Genomic DNA, 25,000 nt, shown 5'->3' with positions numbered 1-25,000 from the left:
CAGTGACCAGTATGAGGGAGTGTGAGAGTGATGACGCCAAATTTATCACACCTGAGACCTTGTAACACTAACAAGTCACATGACACCGGGGAGGGAAAATGGCTAATTGGGCCCAATTTGGACATTTTCACTTAGGCGTGTGCTCTCTTTTCTTGCCAGCGGTTTAGACATTAATGGCTGTGTGTGGAGTTATTCTGAGGGGACAGCAAATTTACACTATTATACAAGCTGTACACTCACTACTTTACATTGTAGCAAAGTGTCATTTCTTCAGTGTTGTCACATGAAAAGATTAAATCAAATATTTACAAAAAATGTGAGGGGTGTACTCACTTTTGTGAGATTTATATTTATATATATATATATATATATATATATATATATATATATATATATATATATATATATATATATATATACACACACACACATACAGTATAAGTTTATATTATATAATGGTATATATGCATTACTCTTTATGGATGCACAAAAAGCACTGAATTAAACTACAGTCCTAAATTAATAATTAAATCTCACTTTCACTGCATGTTGTGGTTTCTGTTACTCATTGCCTTTAGACATATTGTTTTACTTCTGCTTACTTTTGATCAGTGTTTTAGTTAGACATTACAGATCTCACTATGTATCTGTATCACTGCGTCTGCATCGTGAGTGAGGAGCAATGTGGCCTCATTACTAACGGATCACTTCCATTATAATAAACAACAGAATCTACACTGGAAGCTCAAGTACAGCACATAATGACCACAAACTTGAATTAAACTAAACCGTTCAAGTAACTTGCGACAGCATCACTGCTGTGTTTCAGTGCTACACAAACTCCGCTTTATAAAGTTTGATCTTCTCCGTGGTGTTTCATATAAAATGCTCTCATGCCTTAGAGGACTTGGAGGTCGCACACTTTCTTCCTCAGTCACTTGACGATTTTGCCTCCGTCTGATGGTGACTGAGGTCATGTTGGGAATAAAAGGGAACGTTGACAAACAGTAAACTGAAGAAAGTCATTTGTCGGTGACTCTGGGTATCTGCTAAAGCTAGCGGCATCATATTACGTGCATATGACGTCATGTGCCACTGACTAGGAAGCGGCTTATACTTCCGGTTAGTAAAAACAAAAGCTTGTGTTACATTTGAGATGATATTACTTTTCTAAAATTCATACACTAGACAGTATACAGTGCATAGTGTCAGTGTATAGTACGTCATTTGGGACACAACTTTAGTATTTGCTCTCTGAAGCATGTTTACGGAACAGAAGTAACGTAGTGAGTAAATGTACCCAGTGCCACTCGCAGACCAACTAATCGATAGAGATTCGTTGACAACGATTTTCATAATCGATTATTATTGATTAATTGTTGCAGCTCTACACCTGACTATAATTTCACCCTCAAATTAACGGCTAATCCTAGAGGTTCACATGCTTTTGCCACTCATAGATATGTTATATTGGATCGTTTTTCTCAATAAATAAATGACCATGTATTATATTTTTGTCAGGACTTGTGTGAAAATCTGATCATGTTTTAGGACATATTTATACAGAGAGAGAGAGAGATAATTCTAAAGGGTTCACAAACTTTCAAGCACCATTGCGTGTGTGTGTGTGTATATACACACACACATGAACATAAATAAATATATATGTAATTACATACATATAGTCCCCTCCGAAAGACTGCAACAAATGTAATCTTCACAGGTGAAATCTAGGGCTCAAACCAAGACTAGATATTTAGAACTATTAATTCTTTTAAACATTCAATTTAACACTGCACATTTGAGCAGCAAGCAAAATTTATCATCACTTGAAAAAATGGTTAGGGTCAAATAAAAGATGGCATGTTCTAAGTTGTTTAACACATCTAGATGTAAATATGAGGAAATTGCTGAAATTATGATCCATCATCTCATATTTATTTGTGATGCACCGAATGAAAATAGCAAAAAAAGCCCTTTCGGTGTCCGGCCAAATAAGCGAAAAGGCGGAATAAATTTGACCGAACAATGACGTGTTTGATGACGCGACCAAATAGCCTAGCAACCAGAGTGAGACGTGCGAATGTCATGACCTCCTCTTCCGGCAGCGCGCTCCAAGAGATGAGAGGGCGCGTGCGTGCGTGCATGAGTGCTCAGCGAGCGCATGCTCTTCAGATGTTGACAACCGTGACATTGTTTACTCTGGACACGTGCGTTTGTTTTGTTTCTGTTCCGGAGTATTCTGTCACGTCACGAGACGTTAGGGAGTAGAGTACGGAAGCAGGTAAAGACGTATTTATTTAAGGGCAGGCAGACAAATCCAAATCGTAATCCAAAAAACGTAGTCAAGACAGGCAAAGGGTCGGGCAATCGGCAAACAGGCATAAACGGGGCAAAGCAGGAATCGAAGTTGCGGTCACAGAAAACAGGGTCAAAACACAAAACAAGAAACATGAACTAGTACTATGGGCTGGGAGCGGAAAAACCAGCGGGGACTAAATGAACTAATCTGTAGTTTAAACTAACTAACTAAATCTATCAAGGAACAGAACATTAACAATGTATCTAACTATACTATATCTGCTATACTATACATAATGCTCCGCGAGGTGTACAGGGACGCGAGCGGTATGTATCCCCAATATAATCGGCCATATATAACCGAATATAACCATTTTTTGTGCTCTTGTCAATGCACTTTTTAATGCACTTTTTTGTTGTAGGCTACGGAGTATTATATTCTTTCAGCAGTCAGTTATAGGCCTAACATCGGCTATTCAAGGGGGGCTCAAAGATGACCACATAAAAATATTTTTGTTTTACTAATTTATTTATTTAAAGTTATATTGTGCCTTGTTGGTAGCCTATGCCTGCTGGAATGAAGAAAAAAATGTTCAGTGTTGAAAAAATATTTTGAATTTGTAGTTTTTGTAATTGAATTTTTCTTTGAAAAGCAAGACAAAATAGTAAAAATCACATTTTGACTATTTAATTTATGCAGTGGTGGAAAAAAAAAAAAAGGCAAAATAAATGGAAAAAACGCGAAAAAACGTGTTCAATATTCGGCCTTCTGCCAAGTTTTTCATTATATTCGGCTTCGGCCAAGAATTTTTATTTCGGTGCATCCCTAATATTTATCTTTTGATTCCAAACCCAAATGTCTTCAATGTATAGCAAAACAATCGAATTTGCCTTGCTGTTCCAATACATGCGGAGGGGATTTTATAAATAGATAGATGCAGTGGCTATAAAGTCTACACAACCCTGTAGTGTACATTATATATAATAATATATAAAAGCTACAATAAACTTGTTGCATAAGTTTGCACACTTTTATAATGGGGGATGTGGCTGTGTTCAGACTGAACCAATCACATTGATTCTCTTGTTCAAAAGTAATTATCATACAGCTGCCATCAATATTATTATTCTGGTTAAGCCCAAATAAAGACCAGCTGTTTCTTTTGAATTTTCTTGATATCATCTTGGTTTCATCTGACTGCTAAAGCCATGGTCTGCAAAGAGCGAAATCTATACAGGGTTTCACTGTCAAAAGGAATCATTCAGGAGACAAGTATAAAACAATTTCCAAAACATTAGATGTACCTTGGTACACCATGAAGGCCATCATCAAAAATGGAGGACCACAGTGACATTACCAAGAACAGGAGTTCACTTCAAAATTAACAAAAGAACAAGGCAAAATCTTACTAGGAAGGCTCCCAAGAGAGCACGGCAACACTAAAGGAGCTGCAGGAATATCTGACAAGCACTGATTACTCTCTGCATGTGACCACAGTCTTTTGTATTCTTCGCATGTCTGGACTGTGAGGTAGGGTGGCTAGACAGAACCCCTTTCTCACAAAAAACATCCAGGCCCAAACTAAATCACTCCAAGCTATGTCGCAAAATGTGTTATGGTCTGATGCGACCAATTCCCAAAGGTATGTTTGGCACAAAAAAAGCACATCAAAAAATAACATCATACCCGTGGTGGCAGCATCATGGTTAAGGGCTTCTTTTCTTCAGTCAGAACTGGAATAGTTACAAATACCAGCTGATTTTAGTGCAAAACATCCAGGTGTTTGCAAGTAAGCTGAAGATGAAAAGGAATTTCACTGTTCAGCATGATGGTGAACATCCAGATCAACTAAGGAATGCCTTAACTTTTTGCACAGGAGATGCCCTCACAATTTGATGTATGAGTGGTAAGATATTGCCAAGTCAAGATTTGCCACTCTGATGGACTCCTACCAAAAAGTCTGAGTTGTGTAACAAATTCAAAAGATGCTTCAACAAACATTGGTTTACGGGTGTGCACACTTATACAACTAGATTATTGTAAGCTGTTGTTTTTTTCTTTCTTCCAATAAAAGTTTCTGATTGTTTTTCACTTTTTGTATGCAATTGCACATTTAAAGGTGGGAAAAATCTGACATGATTTATTTTGGTTTCATTCTTTTACTTCACAAAAACCGTCCATTGTAAGAGGGGTGTTTAGACATTTTATATCGCGTGTGTGTGTGTGTGTGTACACAAACACTCATGGGTACAAGAAAGCATGCCCTCCTTTAATTCTGTGTTTGTATTTATCAGGGCTTAAATAAAGATTGTGTGGTCCTCACTAACTTCTATAAACAAGCAAACAACCTCATATGACAACAAAAAACACAACAGAAGTTCAATATATAGTCATTATTTCCAAAAAGTAAACCAACATTCAGAAATGAGATGGAAAAAAATAAGAACACTCTAAATTCTGTAGCATTTAGGACCAAGGTTAGTATTCTCTTCTTTACAACATTATTTCAGTTCAGTTCATTTGTTTATACACTGCTCTCTTAAAATCCTGCCACAGCTTGACACTGAACACATGGATTTACTCTATCTCTTGCACTGCATTTATCATGATCCATTTATGATATTGCGATGCATCGCAATTTACTTAGATATCCATCACATCTTCTAGTACTGGCTGTACAAAAATCATTACATGAGAGGCGGTGAAATGAAACAAATCAAAAATACTTCGATTTTATTGTCCTCCTCTTGGTTGGCTCACAATTTGGAATACTCTTATGGCCGTTTTATCAAGGTTTTTCTCTATATCCCCCATATATATGGGTGTACTCACTTTTGTGAGATACTGTGTGTGTGTGTGTGTGTGTGTGTGTGTGTGTGTGTGTGTGTGTGTGTGTGTGTGTGTGTATATATATGTGTGTGTGTGTGTGTGTGTGTGTGTATATATATATATATATATATATATATATATATATATATATATATATATATATATATATATATATATATATATATATATATACACACACACACACACACACACACACACGCGCAGTATCTCACAAAAGTGAGTACACCCCTCAGATTTTTGTAAATATTTGATTATATCTTTTCATGTAACAACACTAAAGAAATGACACTTTGCTACAATGTAAAGTAGTGAGTGTACAACTTGTATAACAGTGTAAATTTGCTGTCCCCTCAAAATAACTCAACACATAGTCATTAATGTCTAAACCCCTGGCAACAAAAGTGAGTACACCCTTAAGTGAAAATGTCCAAATTGGGCCCAAAGTGTCAATATTTTGTGGCCACCATTATTTTCCAGCACTGCCTTAACCCTCTTGGGCATGGAGTTCACCAGAGCTTCACAGGTTGCCACTGGAGTCCTCTTCCACTTCTCCATGACGTCATCACAGAGCTGGTGGATGTTAGAGACCTTGTGCCCCTCCACCTTCCATTTGAGGATGCCCCACAGATGCTCAATAGGATTTAGGTTTGGAGACATGCTTGGCCAGTCCATCACCTTCACCCTTCGCTTCTTTAGTGTGTATGGGGTCGTTATCATGCTGGAATACTGCCCTGCGGCCCAGTCTCTGAAGGGAGAGGATCATGCTCTGCTTCAGTTTGTCACCGTACATGTTGGCATTCAGGGTTCCCTCAATGAACTGTAGCTCCCCAATGCTGGCAGCACTCATGCAGCCCCAGACCATGACACTCCAACCACCATGCTTGACTGTAGGCAAGACACACTTGTCTTTGTACTCCTCACCTGGTTGCCGCCACACACGCTTGACACCTTCTGAACCAAATAAGTTTATCTTGGTCTCATCAGACCACAGGACATGGTTCCAGTAATCCATGTCCTTAGTCTGCTTGTCTTCAGCAAACTGTTTCCGGGCCTTCTTGTGCATCATCTTTAGAAGAGGCTTCCTTCTGGGACAACAGTCATGCAGACCAATTTGATGCAGTGTGTGGTGTATGGTCTGAGCACTGACAGGCTGCCACCCACCCCTTCAACCTCTGCAGCAATGCTGGCAGCACTCATACGTCTATTTCCCAAAGACAACCTCTGGATATGACGCTGAGCACGTGCACTCAACTTCTTTGGTCGACCACGGCAAGGCCTGTTCTGAGTGGAAAACCGCTGTATGGTCTTGGCCATCGTGCTGCAGCTCAGTGTCAAGGTCTTGGCAGTCTTCTTATAGCCTAGGCCATCTTTATGTGGAGCAACAATTCATTTTTTCAGATCCTCAGAGAGTTCTTTGCCATGGGGTGCCATGTTGAACTTCTAGTGACCAGTATGAGGGCGTGTGAGAGCGATGACACCAAATTTAACACACGTGCTCCCCATTCACACCTGAGACCTTGTAACACTAACAAGTCACATGACACTGGGGAGGGAAAATGGTTAATTGGGCCCAATTTGGACATTTTCACTTAGGGGTATACTCACTTTTGTTGCCAGCAATTTAGACATTAATGGCTGTGTGTTGAGTTATTTTGAGGGGACAGCAAATTTACACTGTTATACAAGCTGTACTCTCACTACATCTCTCACACACACACACACACACACACACACATATATATATATATATATATATATATATATATATATATATATATATATATATATATATATATATATATATATATATATTTATTCCAGAACACCAAACTGCCAAAAGTTCTGCTTTTACAGAGGGTGTGAACATTTCTTGATGATTAAATAATTTTCAATTAGCTGCTTTATTACTCTTTTAATGATTGTTGAAATATGAAGAGTGCACTTACTTTATCTTGCCTGGTTTCTGAATGTTTTCTTTTTGGGGGAAATGACTACATATTGAAATCTCTTGTGTTTTAAAATGTTTTTTGTTTTTTTTTTTCACTTGTGGTTGGTTGGTTGGTTGGTTGTTTGTTGAAGGTGGAGGTGGAACCCAATTGTTATTTAGCCCCTGATAAATAAAAACATAGAATTGAAGGAGGATGTACTTTCTTTTTCCCATGAAGTTAGATTGATCAGTATAGTGTCACTCATACACAGTTTTGGTATTTTAGCTGCAGGAAATGCCTTCTGTCAGGCAGCGCTCCTTCATCTGCAGATGCAGAGCAAACATGATGCAGCAACTAACTTCATTGATGCTGGCAATGCCTTTAAAAAAGCTGATCCTCAAGGTTTGTTCTGCTTATATTTTTATTAGTATGAATGTCAATCTGATAAAATTGTATGGTGCTCTGTGATAACCTGTTGGATGTATACTGTGGCTGAATTCTACAAAAACAGCCAAAAAAATAATGTTTTGGCCAAACTGAGTTTTTCACTGCGTGAGCTAATGTCACATGTCATGACATGTCACAAAAAATGTCATAACTGACATGTCACAAAACGGAGAAGAGTTTTGAAATGTTTAAATGGCTGAATAAAAAGACTTTAACACAAATTTAATCAAAAGATGCGAGTGAATGAATCAGAGATCACTGTAATGGAGACATGATGTTGATGTTGAAGGCCACGAGTGACTTTTACCTCAGTTGATTTGTCAGAGCCCGGTGTGGAGGATGATGATTATCAAAGTAAAAACTCACCCTTGTCAGCTTAATTCCGCCCAATTTGTCAGTAATGTTTTTCCATCAGTAGATTAAGTTATAAATGAAGAGCTAGGGGCAACGTCTTTCAAGAGAATTGGAATGGAAGCTTTAAATGTTGTTTTTTTTTTTTTTTTTTTTTTTTCTTTCCATTTTCATTGTTGGCAATAAGCAGAATTTAAAATACCAGAACTTCGGGTTGACAGGTAAGAAAAACATTTCCATTCAGGAAAACCTGGAGTTTAGGTGTGTAGTGTACAGTATAGTAAAAGAGGAAGGGTTTTCCCAGACTGCCATACAATTGCATCTTGTTTATCAAAATTAATGTATTATTTATGGCTATACAGTGCCTGTCAGCAAGGAGCATCATAAGCAAGTTCTACATTATTGGAATTTAACAGGAATTTGTTAGGAAAGGGTTAATTGCTAGAGATGTGAACAACATCCTAAAGTTGACAAAGAAAGAACAGGACAAGTAGGAGACAGGAGAAATATTTGGGTGCTTTTGAAAAAAGCTGAGGGTGAAATTCTTTCAGATGAATATCTAGGATGTGCAGTTTATTAACCAGTCAACAGCAGACTCCAAGGCACAAGGTCATTTGTAGGGGTGTAAAGATACATTGTGACATCATATAAAAAAATTGACGACGTGTATTGTGGGAATATTCAATTCACATTGTACATCAGCACTCTATCAATAATGTATCTAATGAAGTTGCACTACTTATAGTACTTATAATACCAGGGGTCCAAATATGTCTAACCAGCCCCACGCCGCCACGATCTACCATCCCCGAAAATGAGGCCCCAGAAGTCCCTCCCCCCCCTTTTATTTTGAGGCGCTGTCACATGAACAACACCAATATTTACTTATTTACACAGCGTAGAAAAGTAAAAAAAAAAAAAAAAACAGATGAGGGTTTCATGTTTCACTGTAGGTAAAATAAATAGAAGTGAACACGAAAATAATTTTGGCAAAATTTGGTCATCATTTTGTAAGAGTGCTAGGGGAAAAAAGAAATTTTTAAAGCATTTCTGAAGTGTTTTCACTTGTCTGTATTCAGTAGCATGAATGGCTCTGGTATCAGAACACTTTAACTAGAGATTAAATCCGCAGCACTATCAGTCACTGACTGACAATGCTTCAGTTTTTATTTCTATTGGCTTGCTGTGGTTTACATCACCTAAACTGTGTTTATTGGGAGTCCATTAGAAGAAAGAGAAAGTAAAGTGTGCGATCCTGCAGGATTAAACTGGCCATTAAACAACAGCACTTTTTTAGGAACATCTGTACACCTACTCATTCGTGGAATTATCTAATCAGTCAGTCCTGTGGCAGCAGTGCAATGCATAAAATCATACCGATACGGGCCAGCAGTTTCGGGTAATGTTCACATCAACCATCAGAATGGGGAAAAAATGTGATCTCCCTGATTTTAACCATGGCATGATTGTAGATACCAGACAGGCTGGTTTGAGTATTTTTCTATAACTGCTCTCCTTGGATTTACACATACTACAGTCTCTAGAGTTTACTCAGAATGGTGCAATAAAGAAAAAAAAGTCCAGTGAGACTTTTGGAAAAGGCCTAGTTTATGAGAGAGGTCAACAGAGAATGGCTAGACTGGTTTGAGTTAACAGAAAGGTTATAGTAACTCATATAACCACTCTGTCCAATTGCGGTGAGCAGAAAAGCATCTCAGAATGCACATGTTCTGGTTCCACTTCTGTCAGCCAAGAACAAAAAAATTAAGCTGTTTTGGCACAGGCTCACTAAAACTGGACAGTCAAATGCTGGATAAACATGCCCTGGTTTGACGAATTTGGATTTCTTCTGAGGCACACAGTTGGTCAGAATTTGGCGATAACAGTATGAATTCATGGACCCAACCTGCCTTGTGTCAACAGTCCAGGCTGGTGAAGGTGGTTTTGTGGTGTGGGGAATGTTTTTTTTGGCACACTTTGGGTCTTTTAATACCAATCATTGCTTGGATGCCACAGCCTATTTGAGTATTTTTGTTGACCATGTGCATCACTTCATGGCCACAATTTACCAATCTTGTAATGGTTACATCCAGCATGATAATATGCCATGTCACAAAGCAAAATTTGTCTGAAACTGGTTTCGTTGTTTGTTCATGTACATGACAAAAAGTTTAGTGTTCTTCAGTTGCCTTCCCAGTCACTGGATCTAAATCCAATAGAACTCCTTTGGGATGTGGGAGAACGTGAGATTCGCAGCATTAAAGTGTACCTGAAAATGAATGTGATGAGGGACAATTTAGTGTTTAAAATGATAAATAATAAAGTGTATTGTTTGCACCTCAGATGTTAAACAATGTCTCATCAAATGGTTTCCATCTACGTAACTGACACGGCTCTCCTCCAACCAGTCAGTGTTCGTCCGACGCATAGCCCCAAAGAGATGGACAATGTGTAGTTAGCTTGTGGAGAACTGTGTGCTAGCGCATGTCTGCATTTACCCATGATCCCCCTCTTTACGTCGTGATGCAAATATGCTTTAACGCAGAGGTATAAATCGGCCTTCAGATGCTGCTATGGAGCTCATTATGTTTTAATCAATCTTTATTCAATCAAATTTTGGGGAGAATTTATACAATTTATTTTTATCATATGGTGAACCTATAGAATATTTGTTTACAATTTCTGATTTTATTTGGTTTTATACAGACAAAAATGCACATTGTTTTGCATATTTTCAGTCATAATTTCTTTTCACAAAATTTGTTATGTTAGGTTATGCATTCTTGACAGCCTGGTTCCGGTGACAGGGTATGCTGGCGTGTTTTGCTGCCGATCCTGTTACTGTTTTTTGTTTGTTTTTTAAGTCATATTGTTTTTAGTGCCGTTATGATTGCGATGTGGTGGTGCCATTTTATATACTTTGGACTGTTGTTTTTATTTTTGTGTTCCACCTGGAATAACCTGCAGTGTGCAATGTGGAATCAACGCCTCGGTCCGGCTGCGTGTGTGGATTGTATGACTATGTGCTCGCAGTGCACTTCGGAGTTTCAACGCCTTGGCCTTGTGAGTGTGCACTCAACGACCATGGCCTTAAGGTACACTACACACCAGCTTCTGAATTTAAAACAGAGCTCTTATTGTCTAGCCAAAGACTCTTACAAACGCTGTCCAGACGGTGGATTGCTACGTTCTAAACCATATATCCATCGGGATTTGAGGCGCAGTTTTGCTGTCTCATCCTCTCCTAACATCTTTGTCCCTACCTGTCGACGTAAGACCAACAAACTGCTCTATACTGGTGTTGATCACAGTAATTTAATATCGGTTCCCCATGTGGCGATTAAACCATTGTCATCTCCGCTTCAGAGCCTGGCTTACACCGCGTTATTCAATGCACGGTCCGTGAATAACAAGGCACTTCTTTTATCGGATTTTCTTGCAGATAAATAGCTGGACCTGTTGTTTTTAACCGAAACCCTGCATAAAGAAAATGATGGACTCCTGTTGAACCAGATCACTCCAGCGGGCTTTGGAGTATTTGACCTCCCGTGGTTATCTGGCAGAGGCAGATGCATTATTGTGGTTTATAACCTGAAGTTCAACATAAGCTCTGTGTCTGTTCCCCACCTTCCATCATTTGGATGCCTGGTCTTGAGTATTTCCGGTCCTATATCCACTATCATTGCTACGGTCTATAAACCACCTATGGCTAAGACACATGCAGCTTTTATGTCAGAGTTTGCTGAATTCCTTTCACTGTTGAGAATGAAGTTTGATAGAATTCTAATTGTGGGAGACTTTTACATTCATGTTGACTGGAGTGACCCTGTGGCGGCTAAGGAATTTCTGTTGCTAATTGATTGTTTTAACTTCACACAGTTTGTAACTGACCCGACTCATAACAAGGGCCATACCCTGGATCTTGTGATTGCAGATGGCTCGTTTGTATCGCAGTTTTCATCTATTGACATTGGACTGTCAGACCATTCAGCTGTCTTTTTTAACCTGGAACTGTATCATCCAAGTGAGCCTACCATCCGAACAGTAACCTTCCGGAAGTGGAAGTCTATTGATCAGACAGTTTTCTCCAATTCGGTGGTTTCCAACTTAAGTGATCTGCATCCCTCATCACTGGAGGAGAAAGTTCTGCAGTTAAATTCTGCTCTTGCTACTAACCTAGACTCTTTTGCTTCCCTAAGGTCACTTAAGGTCACATTCGCCCGATCTGCTCCCTGGTATAATGACAATCTTCGCTCTAGAAAGGCTGCTTGTCGGAAAATGGAGCGCAAATTAGGGCTGCACAATTAATCGTATATCGATCGCGATTACGATTTTGACTATCCACGATTAAATGAACATGATCGACTGCGATATTAACGTTTAAAGTTTGTCCTTCGCTCATAGAAAACTCTGCTGCAGATCAAATCAAGCACTTCCTACACTTACAGCCAATGACATAGAGTGACGTAGGGATGATGTCATTTTGTAGTGCCAAAACCCGGAAACGGTGTTATCATTTTAGCTCAGGGCTCTACAGTGTGACCATTTCACTCGCATTTGCGACTGAACAGTACTTTGTGCAACTATGAATAAATATTTATTTGCACCGGTGCGAGTGACCTGTTCGGAGTTGTATAATAAAATCGGTATAAAAACTACAACTTCAAAATGCATCTACACCGAGCAACAGTTACTTTCACACTGCTCCAAAGTCGATACCACGGTGTGGTATAAAATTAAGAAAATAAAATAAAAAAACTCTCCTGGAGGACATCCTCCTCTGGCTGATACTGGCAAAGAGAGAGAGAGAAGGGGGGGAGAGAGGGGGGTATTTTAGTTATCAAACACTGTCTGATAATGAGCGGACATGCACTCGTAAACACACACACATACCTTATACTCTGAATGGAAGCATTAGTTTAAATTCACTGATATGGTGGCAGACCAAAAAGATTTATTAAAAGCATGAACATTTGAATAATTATTAGTGACATTAGGCTACATTTTGCTGACAGGACACGGGCTGAATGGCGATGCATGGTAAACCATTAGGAGGTAGTTTATAAAATTGCAATGCATTAGCGTCGTTAACAAATAACTGGCTATCGCAAACATTACATGGAGCATAACGTTAGCTGGTTTCACGGCCACAATGCCAGCTGCCTCAAGCAAACATAATATAGGACCGTCTTTCAGGTGCTTCGCCAAATTCCAGGTGTTTCCTTGCTTTGTTTGAAATGAACGATAGCATCGGTTGCACACCGGAAACCGATACTAGCTTTCCTATCTTTTCCTCTGAATGAGTCGGGGCGGAGCTAAACTTGTTAAGCTAAGCTAATCTTTTGTAGTTTTCCCCGTGTGCTTGTAGGCGTTCTCTTCTTCTTCTTCACCACTTGTGGACCGACTAAAACACTTGCGCATATTTGCTGCCCCCATCAGGTCCTGAAGAATCGCAACCTCACTACTTTCGTTACAACCGGTACCAACGGAAATGCAGAAAAACAAGTACCGTCACGTTTTAAGAATGTTGGTACCGACTTGGTACCGAAATATCGGTTCTCGTGACATCCCTAGAAGGAGTACGATGCTGCTCTCCTTCACGCTCTTCACTAACTCTAATACATAGCGTATTCACTTCATTTAAACTATCATTTAAAAAATAGATATTATAATAACTTCATAAAATATAAAAAAAAGATAAATTAAATGGTGTTTAATTACTATGGGTTGCATTTAATATCAATTTGACATTAAGCTTAGTTCGTTATCTCCTTAGACGGCTATTATCCTTTTTCCTAATATGTTTCCTAATGTTTGTGTTAATCTACTTTTAATTAGGACTATTGTTTAAGATAATTAAAAATAAATATTTTATCCTTGTTTATCAATTAACCAACAGTATTTCTCATTGCTATTATTTTAACTCAATTAACAGTGACCATGAGCAGAAAGCTTACATTTAACTGTTTATGACAGACCTCCTGATTAAAGTTTAAACAAAAAAAAGATTGGTATCTGGATCAGTTTCGGTGGTAAAAATCCTGATCGGAGCATCAGTAATGAACACCATTAAACTAAAGTGCTTTGCATCTGGTGGGTAAATGAACTCACCCAATCACATCCTATATGAGATTATTCAGATACAGATATATACACAATATACACAGAGCAGTTCGAGAACTGACTCCAGCCCAGAACCATGACAGTGGAAAATGTCTAATAGTGTAGCTTTAAATATATTTAAGAGGAGCAGACTTCAATGACTGAACATTGATGTTTATTGTATTTGTTTACAAGGTGAAACAGGTTAACGGTGGTTTTTTGCATACAACTGAAAATATTAAATTTAGTTTATCAGAAGGTAAATTAATTTGTCATGGCTCACACTATGTTCCTAAATTCTGTCATAATTGACGAGCTCAAGTTTTCTCATGCCTACTTGTCTGTTATATTGTGACACATTAATGTTACCATCTCAAAAAAATAAAATAAATAAATAACCTCAACTTCAACTGTGCTCCTAAATTTTTGTAATTAGGAACACAAGTGGTCCTAAAAGAAATTGTCTTGTGTCTCTCCTCCTGTAAACACTTATTGCCTTTTCTGCATATGCCTAAATTGTTTTCATTTGGTTGCATATTGTTATATTTGATGCATATTTTCATTTGGTTGGTGGTATTTTTTATTTTTACTTATCCTATATTTTGGGTACAATTTTATTTATATTTTGTTTCTACGAGATGATGCACTTTAAGGACCAATCTAATTTGATGCAAAGATTTGTACATTAGCATGAATGTAGCACAACATGGAGGTGAAGGCAGCAGTCTGTTTATTTAAATGTGAAAGTGCAATAAAAATATGTTGTCCCTAAAATCAATGAATAATCGTGATAAATAATCGGGATTATCATTTTGGCCATAATCGTGCAGCCCTAGCACAAATGGCGCCTTACCGGACTGAATGTCTACTATCAAGCGTGGAAGGATCTTCTGGGTGATTACCGAGCACTAATGGAGACTGAAAGATCAAATTACTTTTCTCAGGCTATTGGAAACAATCAAACAAATCCCAGACACTTGTTCCAAACCATAAACAGATTGCTTCAAGTTAATGCTGTTACCACTTTGCCTGTTTCTCAGCAGCTATGTAATTCTTTTCTTCAGTTTTTTATTTCTAAGATTGATAATGTTCGCAAAGAAATTTCTTTTACACCTGACTCTGCCTCTTCACTCCTTCGTCCATCTGGGTTCACTGGTGTTTCTTTCACTCATTTCTCCCTGCTTGATTCTGAGGCTCTCACAAGGGAGGTATCTAGCATGAAATCAACCACTTGCTTGCTTGATCCAATTCCCACAAACCTATTTAAATCGTGCTTCGATGTTTGGTGCCCTACTATCCTCGTCATGAATCATTGGAGACTGGGGTCGTTCCAGCAGTACTAAAGACTGCTGCTGTTACACCTGTACAAAAGAAAGAAAATGTAGCCGTGGATGATTTTAACAATTTTCGTCCCATCTGAAATCTTCCGTTTTTGGCAAAAATGCTTGAGCGTGTTGTTGCCTCTCAATTATGTAATCATCTTACAATTAATAACCTCTTTGAACCCCTTCAGTCAGGTTTTCTTAAATTTCACAACACTGAAATGGTGTTGGTCAAAGTTACCAATGACTTAGACCTCTGATTCTGGCGCCACTTCCATTCTTATTCTTCTTGATCTTAGAGCTGCTTTCGATACTGTGGATCATGGTCTTTTACTTACCTGCCTTGAAAGTGTTTTTGGTGTGTCTGGGACAGTTTTAAACTGGTTTAAATCCTATTTTACTGACCGTTCCCAGTTTATTTCTATGGGTGGTTACAGGTCTGACACTAGCTCTGTGCTCACTGGTGTTCCTCAGGGTTCAGTTTTAGGCCCTCTACTCTTCAATATTTATCCATCTCATCTTGGGCATCTGCTGCGATCGCTTGGCCTCCATTATCACTTTTATGCTGATGATACCCAAATCTACATTCACTCAAAATCTGGTGAAAACCTTGATGTTTGTTTTCTTTCTGACTGTATTTCTGAGATAAAAACATGGATGAATAATAACTTTCTGTGCTTGAACAGCGGGAAAACCAAAGTTATGCTTATAGGTTCCCGTTATCAAATTCTCAAAGCTGGTCCACTGTCTCTGTTGGTTGATGGCTCTATTCTAGAGACTCAAAGTAAAATGAGGAACCTTGGAGTAATTTTCAATACCAGCCTTACATTTGACTCTTTTGTTCAGAGCACTGTTAAAGCATCCTTTTTTCACCTCAGAAATATAGCTAGACTGTGCCCTATGCTAAATTTCTCTGTGGCTGAAAAGCTTAACTCGTTTGTTGTCACTCGATTGGATTACTGTAATGCCATTTTAGCCGGAGTTTCTAAATCCACAATCAACAAATTGCAGTATGTTCAAAACTCTTTTTCTGTCTATGCTCCTTCCCTTTGGAACTCTCTTCCTCTCGAACTTAGGGAAGCTCAGACCTTTGGCATTTTTAAAGCTCAACTTAAGATGCACTTTTTTAAACTTGCATTTGACTGTTGATGTCTTCTTTTATTATTATTATTATTATTACTATTAACGTTGTTAAACTTATTAACTTTTATATGTTATATTTTTCTGTGTACTGCTTATTTTGTGTGCAGTGCTTTGAGAAGCTGCTTTAGGAGCTTTATAAAATAAAGTTTATTATTATTATGTTTAAAATATTGAGAATCGTGAATCATGAAGCCAGCATTGTGAATCTAATCATGACTGTAGTGTATGATTACACCCGCTAGTCATTTGTAGTGAATGATTGGTAAATTTGTAAGGCCTACTTTTGAACTCGGGCTCACTTGAAAACATTGGTTTGAGGTTAATTATAAGTGACCTGCTGTAGATAGTGTGCTATCATGTGTGAAAGGGATTCTGAGGCTGGGCGTTGAATAACAGGATTGATTGAACGTGTTTCAGGTTTTAAAATGGCAGTATGTTTACAGGTTTGCAGAGAAGGCATAATGACTTCTAGATATACAGATTGAAGAAAACAATTAAATGCAAGTGACTTAAATTCACAAAATGCTGATTTATTTTATATAAGCGAGCAGTTTAAACTGGAAATCTTTATATAAACCTTTGCTTAGTGCAAAAGTAAATAAACACTAAAACAACAAATAAACATAAGAACAATAAACATATGTAACTGTTGTTTCCAGAGTTGTTTGCACAGCAGATCTGAGGTATAAAAGTTCAGTTCCACAGTTCAGAAGGAAATCAAACCTTCAGAATAAGCCCAGAATCAATCATTGATACAGACTTGAGAATTAGGATCAAGTTTGAACGTTGTTTCCAGAAATATGGACACATTTTTTGTACTTCTTAAAGGTGTATAAAGGCATTGTAAATAAAGGTTCCTCATCTTCTATTAAGTAGAGTTTACCTGTTTGAAAAAAAAAAAAAAAGTTACCTGTAACTCACTTGCTACCTTCTATCTCTACAGAGGCCATTAACTGCCTGATTAGGGCAATCGAGATTTACACAGATATGGTGAGTCTTTATTTAACTGTAATCAATGCAACTGAACAGTCATCGGTTGTTTCTTTTTCAACATAGCTAAATTATATTGTTTCTGATCTTGTAACTAGATTTAGAATTAGTTTTAGAGATAGAACTCAGTAGTGTTAAATCAGAAACTGAGATAAAGAAAGTTGTTTTTCAAGGTGTTTGATATGAAACTCATCATAATGTTATTATATTTACGCTTAGATATGTGGCTGAAGTGATGTATTTTTTTTAATACTAATGACATTGCACAATGTAATACACACCGATCAGCCATAACATTAAAACCACCTGCCTAATATTGTGTAGGTCCCCCATGTGCCTACAAAACAGCTCTGACCCATCGTGGCAAGAAATCCACAAGACCTCTGAAGGTGTGCTGTGGTATCTGGCACCAAGACGTTCTGTAAGTGTAAGTGTTCTGTAAGTTGCGAGGTGAGGCCTCCATGGTTTGGTCTTGTTTTTACAGCACATCCCACAGATACTTGATCAGACTGGGAAAGATCTGGGGAATTTGGGGGCCAAGTCAACACCTTGGACTCTGTCATGTTCCTCAAACCATTCTGGAATAGTTTTTGCAGTTTGGCAGGGTGCATTATCCTGCTGAAGTAGGCCACTGCCAATAGGGAATACCACTGCCTTGAAGGGATGTTCTTGGTCTACAAAATGTAGGTACGTGTCAAAATAACATCTTAATGCCAGGACCCAAACTTTCCCAGAGCCTCTGCCAGCTTGTCTTCTTCCCATAGTGCATCCTGGTGCCATCTCTTCCCCAGGTAAGTGACGCCCACACACCCGAGCATCCACATGATTTAAAAGAAAATTTGATTTCATCAGACCAGGCCACCTTCTTCAGTTGCTGGGCAGTCAGACCGGACTGCAGCTATGCAGCCCAATATGCAACAAGCAGCAATGCTCTGTGTTCTGACATCTTTCTCTCATGGACAGCATGAACTTTTTCTGCAATATGTGCTACAGTAGCTCTTCTGTGGGATCAGATCAGACAAGCTAGCCTCCATGCACCACGCACATCAATGAGCCCATGACCCTGTCACCGGTTCACTGGTTGTCTTTCCTTGGACCACTTTTGATGGGTACTAACCACTGCATACTGGGAACACCTCACAAGACCAGCCATTTTGGAGATGCTCTGATCCAATCGTCTGGCCCTCACAATTTGGCTCTTGTCAGAGTCGCTCAGATCTTTATGCTTGCCCATTTTTCCTGCTTCCAACACATAGTCAAGAACTGACTGTTCACTTGCTCCCACCCCTTGACAGGTGCCATTGTAAAGAGATAATGTTATTCACTTCACCTTTCAGTGTTTAAAAAAAAAAAAAAAAATGTTATGGCTGATCAGTGTATTTATAACATCTAACCATTTCACCACCAGAGGGGCATTCTGTTATATTTTACATTCTGTTCTGTACCATGTTGGTTTTGTTGCCAAAAAGATATTTACATCTAGATGTGTTAAGCAACTTAGAACATGGCACCATTTATTTGAACCCAGCCATTTTTTTCAAGTGATCAAAAATATTGGAACACGTGACTTGGATGTTTCTTGCTGCACAGGTGTGCCCTGTTAGATTGATTGTTTAAATAATTAATATGTTTGAATATCTACTCTTGGTTTAAGTCCTAGGTTTTGCATGTGAAGACTGCATTCCTTGTTAAAAAGGATGAACCAACATGAAGACCAGAGACCTATGGGAGAAAAGCAAACCATTTTGAAGCTGAGAAAAGAGGAAAAATCAATTGGAGCCGTTTGTACAAACATTGGGCATAGTCAATACAACAATTTAGAATGTCTTGAAAAAAGAAAGAAACCACTGGCGTTCTAACAACAGATTGGCCTAGTTAAACAACAGTAATTGTTGACAGAAATGTTTTGAGAGCTGTGAAGAAAAACCCAAAAACAACATTTAGTGACATCACCAACGACCTCCACAGGGCAGTGGTGACGGTATCACCATCCATCGTTCTGCATCAATCTGCTCTTGATCCAAAACTTACAAGCTCATCACTCAGGCATGGTGGAGGTCGAGGCTTGGGCTTGCATGTCTGCTTCTGGAATGGGCTCACTAATCTTTATTGATGTAACTCATGATGGTAGCAGCAGAAGGAATTCAGAAGTCAACAGAAACAATCTGTCTTCCAATTTACAGAGAAATGCATCCAGTTTAATTGGGAGGAACTTCAACATACAGCAAAAGAATGACCCAAAAAGCACTGCCAACACAACAAAGGCCTTCACAAAAGTGGAAGGTTTTATATTGGCCATGCCAGTCTTCAGACCTGCTGAAGAGGAAACTGAAGGGAGAAACCCCCTGAAATAAACAATTGAAAGAGGCTGTGGTAAAGCCTAAAAAAGCATCACAAAACAAAAATGCAACAGTTTTGTTATGCCAGTGGGTCACTGGCTTGCTGCAGATTGCAAGCAAGGGATATGCAACCAAATATTAAGAGTTATTTAATTCTATTTATGTTAAAAGTGTCTGTTCCATTACTTTTGCTCACCTACAAATTGGGTGGTCTGCCACAAAAGTGCCATGTTCCAAGTTGTTTAACACCTCTAGATGTAAATATCAGAAAATGAAAGCTGAAATTCTGATCCATCATCCCATGTTCATCTTTTGATCTCAAAGCATATACATTGTCTTCAGTGTATAGCCAAAACAAATAAATTGGCCTTGTCATTCCAATACTTTCAGAGGGGACTGTATATAAATGTGAACTCTTTTTTTATTCAGAAATCTGTCTTCAATTGTAGGGTCGTTTCACAATTGCAGCAAAGCATCATGTGACCATTGCAGAGATCTATGAAACAGAACTAGTTGACATTGATAAGGTAAGATGTTCTGCTTCAGTATGGGTTCTGTTCCTAAGAATGATCTTGTTATGCTCACAGTTTTAGGGGCTAAACCGTACCATAATTGATCTTTTTCCAAAGATCTAAAATATACTTTGCGGGTAATGGGAGGACCCAGGGGCTGGGTAATGTTTTATACATAGTTTTTACAGATATTTTGAGTATGACCGAGTTACAAAAAGAATTACAAAAAGCATAGCCTGTTTGATTTAGGATATTTAGTTCATTTTGTTATGCTAATTTTACTTAGTTATAGCTATTGATGTATAAAACCAGACTTTCGTCGGACTGGAGCTATGTAATTAGCTCAGTGGTATGAGTGCTTGCACTGAGAGCATTGCAATAAATGCACATCCCATACTGACCTCTATGGCTAAAAATCTTTTATTCAAGAAATTGTTTGCAGGTATTCCTGCACGATGACAAGCCATGCATCCAAAAGAGCTGTTCTTTATGGCTTGTGTGTAGGTACCAAAGAAAATTGAAAAAAGGGAAAAGGGGAAAAAAACGAATGAACCTAGTGCCTACCATTTTGCAAACCTTTGTGCACAAAAGTGACATTTTGAATTATGCCATCGATCCATGGCTTTAAGGAATGTGAACACAAACTGGCAATAATGAGCCCTGCCCACAAACGACCGCCGAATTAGTTGTGAGTGTCCACCTGTATCAGTGACTGTAGGAGTGAAATTCCTGTTGGCTTAATAAACTTTGTGACTCATATACAATGGAAGTTTATGTTTATAATAACCTGGCAGTTAGTACAGATATTTGTAATATACCAGTACAAGAAAGCACAAATTTGTGCGCCACCCCCTGTGTACTGGATTCAGTGCACAAGTCACATAAGGTCTAAAATATGGTATTGCAGAGCCATGGTGGCATGCTGCATTGCTTAATGTTTCTGCAGCATTGCATTGCCCTCCATTGTATGCCACAGCCTATTTGAAAACAAGGTCTGTTTTCTTCAGATAGCTAAAAAAAAATTTTTTAATTAAATGTGAGATTTTTTAATGGGACACAATATACATAGGTGGTCGCCATTGTATGTGGGTGGGGCAGCAAGTCAGTTTTAGATGGGCAGAAATTAAAGACATCAGTATTTTTTTTTGGGCTTAAGTGTCATTGTAATTGCCAAAAAAAGCATAAACAAACTGAGCAACATTCTCCAATGTTCACAAATGTTTATAAACATCAGCTGACATTTTAGTTATCTTTTTCAGGCTATAGCTCACTATGAGCAAGCAGCAGATTACTACAAAGGAGAGGAGTCCACAAGGTTAGCACACGTTTATTTGTGAATCACTATGGCATTTATTGTTGAACCTTACATACACTAGGGCTGGGCGGTACAGCTAAAAAAATGTATCACAATATAATGTTTAATATCATTCGGTATCGATAATTATTGATAAACTTAGATTTTTTTTAAACAAAGCAATAGAAAAAAAGGCTTAATTTAATTTTTAATTTACCCACTTTATTAAGGAAAACAACAAATAATTTTAGTTTTAAGTCAAAAACAAAATAGAATTTAAACAAATATCTTCTTATCTTATTTGAAGATTAAATAAGTATTAAAGAAACTCTTGAACTTTAATAAATAATATGTTACAGAATGTGTGCAAATGTAAAAGTGTAAACTTAGAACAATCAATGCAAACTTTAAGGGAGAGTCCTGTGACTCCTCGTGCTCTGGTTTGTGCTCAGCCTGTTAGCATAGTTAGCCTAGCCTCGTATAAAACTTCCACTTTAACACTTCCGGATAACCCTGTGCTGAGGCCTGCGTCTGACGAGTCGAGCTCCTGCTTTGCGGACACTCACTGTCTTCCCCAGAGCTGACATCTTAACACAAAACAACAAGAGCGGCAAAATGTCACATTTCTTCTTTGCCTCTTTTGAGTCACATGCACTGTACATGTGCGGAGCACTGCGCATGCGCACTACAAGTCTCTCGCAGCTTGTTTCTCTGCATTTGGCTGGGATGTTTTTTTGCAACGCTTACACAACAGTGTTCTGATGTTGGTCAGATTAAAACAAACCAAAAAAACTGGCGAGCTGACATGTCCTTTTTCCACAATCTCCTCAGCAGGCACTGAATTCATTTTCGCATGTGGTCATGTATTCTAATGTCACATGGCGATGGTGTAACCGAACCCCACAGATACGCAACTTATTGGCTGATTGCTTGTTATTCATAGCACACTCCTTTATCAAGGCATTTGATAGGCGGCTTATGATCCAGGGCTGGCGCATGCTTGAGGGTTGTTCATGCAACCAAACTTCATTTCTGTTTACATTTTATCAAGCGTTATACCGAACATTTTTTCTGTCGTTACCAATACAGGTTTACCGTTGCTAAATACCGATACCATATATCGCCCAGCCCTAACATACGTGTGTGTGTGTGTGTGTGTGTGTGTGTGTGTGTGTGTGTGTGTGTGTGTGTGTAAAAAAAAAAAAAAAAAAAAAAAAAAAAAAAAAAAAAAAAAAAAAAAACAAACCAAGACAAACAATATATATATATATATATATATGTGTGTGTGTGTGTGTATGTTTTTGTGTGTGTGTATATATATATATATATGTGTGTGTGTGTGTATATATATATATATATATATCCAGTATCTCACAAAAGTGAGTACACCCCTCACATTTTTGTAAATATTTGATTATATCTTTTCATGTGACAACCCTGAAGATATGACACTTTGCTACAATGTAAAGTAGTGAGTGTACAGCTTGTATAACAGTGTAAATTTGCTGTCCCCTCAAAATAACTCAACACCGAGCCAATAATGTCTAAACCGCTGGCAACAAAGTGAGTACACCCCTAAGTGAAAATGTCCAAATTGGGCCCAGTTAGCCATTTTCCCTCCCCGGTGTCATGTGACTTGTTAGTGTTACAAGGTCTCCGGTGTGATAATTGGGTGTCATCGCTCTCACACTCCCTCATACTGGTCACTGGAGGTTCAACATGGCACCTCATGGCAAAGAACTCTCTGAGGATCTGAAAAAAAGAATTGTTGCTCTACATAAAGATGGCCTAGGCTATAAGAAGATTGCCAAGACCTTGACACTGAGCTGCAGCATGGTGGCCAAGACCATACAGCTGTTTAACAGGACAGGTTCCACTCAGAACAGGCCTCGCCATGGTCGACCAAAGAAGTTGAGTGCATGTGCTCAGCGTCATATCCAGAGGTTGTCTTTGGGAAATAGACGTATGAGTGCTGCCAGCATTGCTGCAGAGGTTGAAGGGGTGGGGGGTCAGCCTGTCAGTGCTCGGACCATACGCCGCACACTGCATCAAATTGGTCTGCATGGCTGTCGTCCCAGAAGGAAGCCTCTTCTAAAGATGATGCACAAGAAAGCCCGCAAACAGTTTGCTGAAGACAAGCAGACTAAGGACATGGATTACTGGAACCATGTCCTGTGGTATGATGAGACCAAGATAAACTTATTTGGTTCAGATGGTGTCAAGCGTGTGTGGCGGCAACCAGGTGAGGAGTACAAAGACAAGTGTGTCTTGCCTACAGTCAAGCATGGTGGAGGGAGTGTCATGGTCTGGGGCTGCATGAGTGCTGCCTGCACTGGGGAACTACAGTTCATTGAGGGAACCATGAATGCCAACATGTACTCTGACATACTGAAGCAGAGTATGATCCCCTCCCTTCGGAGACTGGGCCGCAGGGCAGTATTCCAGCATAATAACGATCCCAAACACACCTCCAAGACGACCACTGCCTTGCTAAAGAAGTTGAGGGTGAAGGTAACCCTATTTAGCATTTGTGGGGCATCCTCAAATGGAAGGTGGAGGAGCACAAGGTCTCTAACATCCACCAGCTCCGTGATGTCATCATGGAGGAGTGGAAGAGGACTCCAGTGGCAACCTGTGAAGCTCTGGTGAACTCCATGCCCAAGAGGGTTAAAGCAGTGCTGGAAAATCATGGTGGCCACAGAAAATATTGACACTTTGGGCTCAATTTGGACATTTTCATTTAGGGGTGTACTCACTTTTTGTGTGTTGAGTTATTTTGAGGGGACAGCAAATTTACACTGTGTGTGTGTTTTTATATATATATATATATATATATATATATATATATATATAAAATGTGTGTGTGTGTGTGTGTGTGTGTAATATATATATTTATTTTATATATATATATATAAAATATAATATACATATCTCACACGAGCATTTTAAGCACAAAAACCTGACAAATGTCTTGAAATTAAACATCTGAACAATGTCTTGAGGTGTTGTAACTGTGGTATAAGCAGAATAAGTGACTCCGGTCAATTGAATTATTCGAAAAGAATGTGCGTGTGTGTGTGTGTGTGTGTGTGTGTGTATGAACAAAGGACATGATTTCGGATTCTGTCTGGGGTGCTGATTGTGTGATTATGTATTGTTTATTTTATGTACTAAAAATACATGTATTATGTATTTTATGTATTTTTAGTGCAAATTATGCTGAGGTGAATTGTAATGACTATCAATGATTCTCTCATAGCTCAGCTAACAAGTGTCTGCTTAAAGTTGCTGCTTATGCAGCTCAGCTGGAGCAGTATCCAAAAGCCATTGAGATATATGAGCAGGTGAGTATACTCTTAATATTTTTTCTTTTTCTTCTCTGTCAGCATGATTGCAAATATGAAAATTTTTAAAAATCTA

The 25,000-nt window shown here is 38.5% G+C and overlaps 1 protein-coding gene across 3 annotated transcripts in view; it reads left to right on the top strand.

The window, feature by feature from the left end:
* napab (N-ethylmaleimide-sensitive factor attachment protein, alpha b) overlaps positions 1-25,000 on the top strand; it is a 57,733-nt gene that overhangs the window by 9,147 nt on the left and 23,586 nt on the right. For all 3 annotated transcript variants that reach the window (XM_053623260.1, XM_053623262.1, XM_053623259.1), the window contains 5 exons: positions 7,366-7,482; positions 17,389-17,435; positions 20,224-20,301; positions 21,546-21,601; positions 24,840-24,924. In XM_053623260.1, coding sequence (XP_053479235.1) covers positions 7,366-7,482; positions 17,389-17,435; positions 20,224-20,301; positions 21,546-21,601; positions 24,840-24,924 — 383 coding nt within the window. The remainder of the gene's footprint in view (positions 1-7,365; positions 7,483-17,388; positions 17,436-20,223; positions 20,302-21,545; positions 21,602-24,839; positions 24,925-25,000) is intronic.

Source organism: Ictalurus furcatus, chromosome 4, assembly GCF_023375685.1.
Source record: "Ictalurus furcatus strain D&B chromosome 4, Billie_1.0, whole genome shotgun sequence".
In the NCBI taxonomy this organism is placed as follows: domain Eukaryota; kingdom Metazoa; phylum Chordata; class Actinopteri; order Siluriformes; family Ictaluridae; genus Ictalurus; species Ictalurus furcatus.
This window is presented reverse-complemented; position numbering and strand designations above follow the sequence as displayed.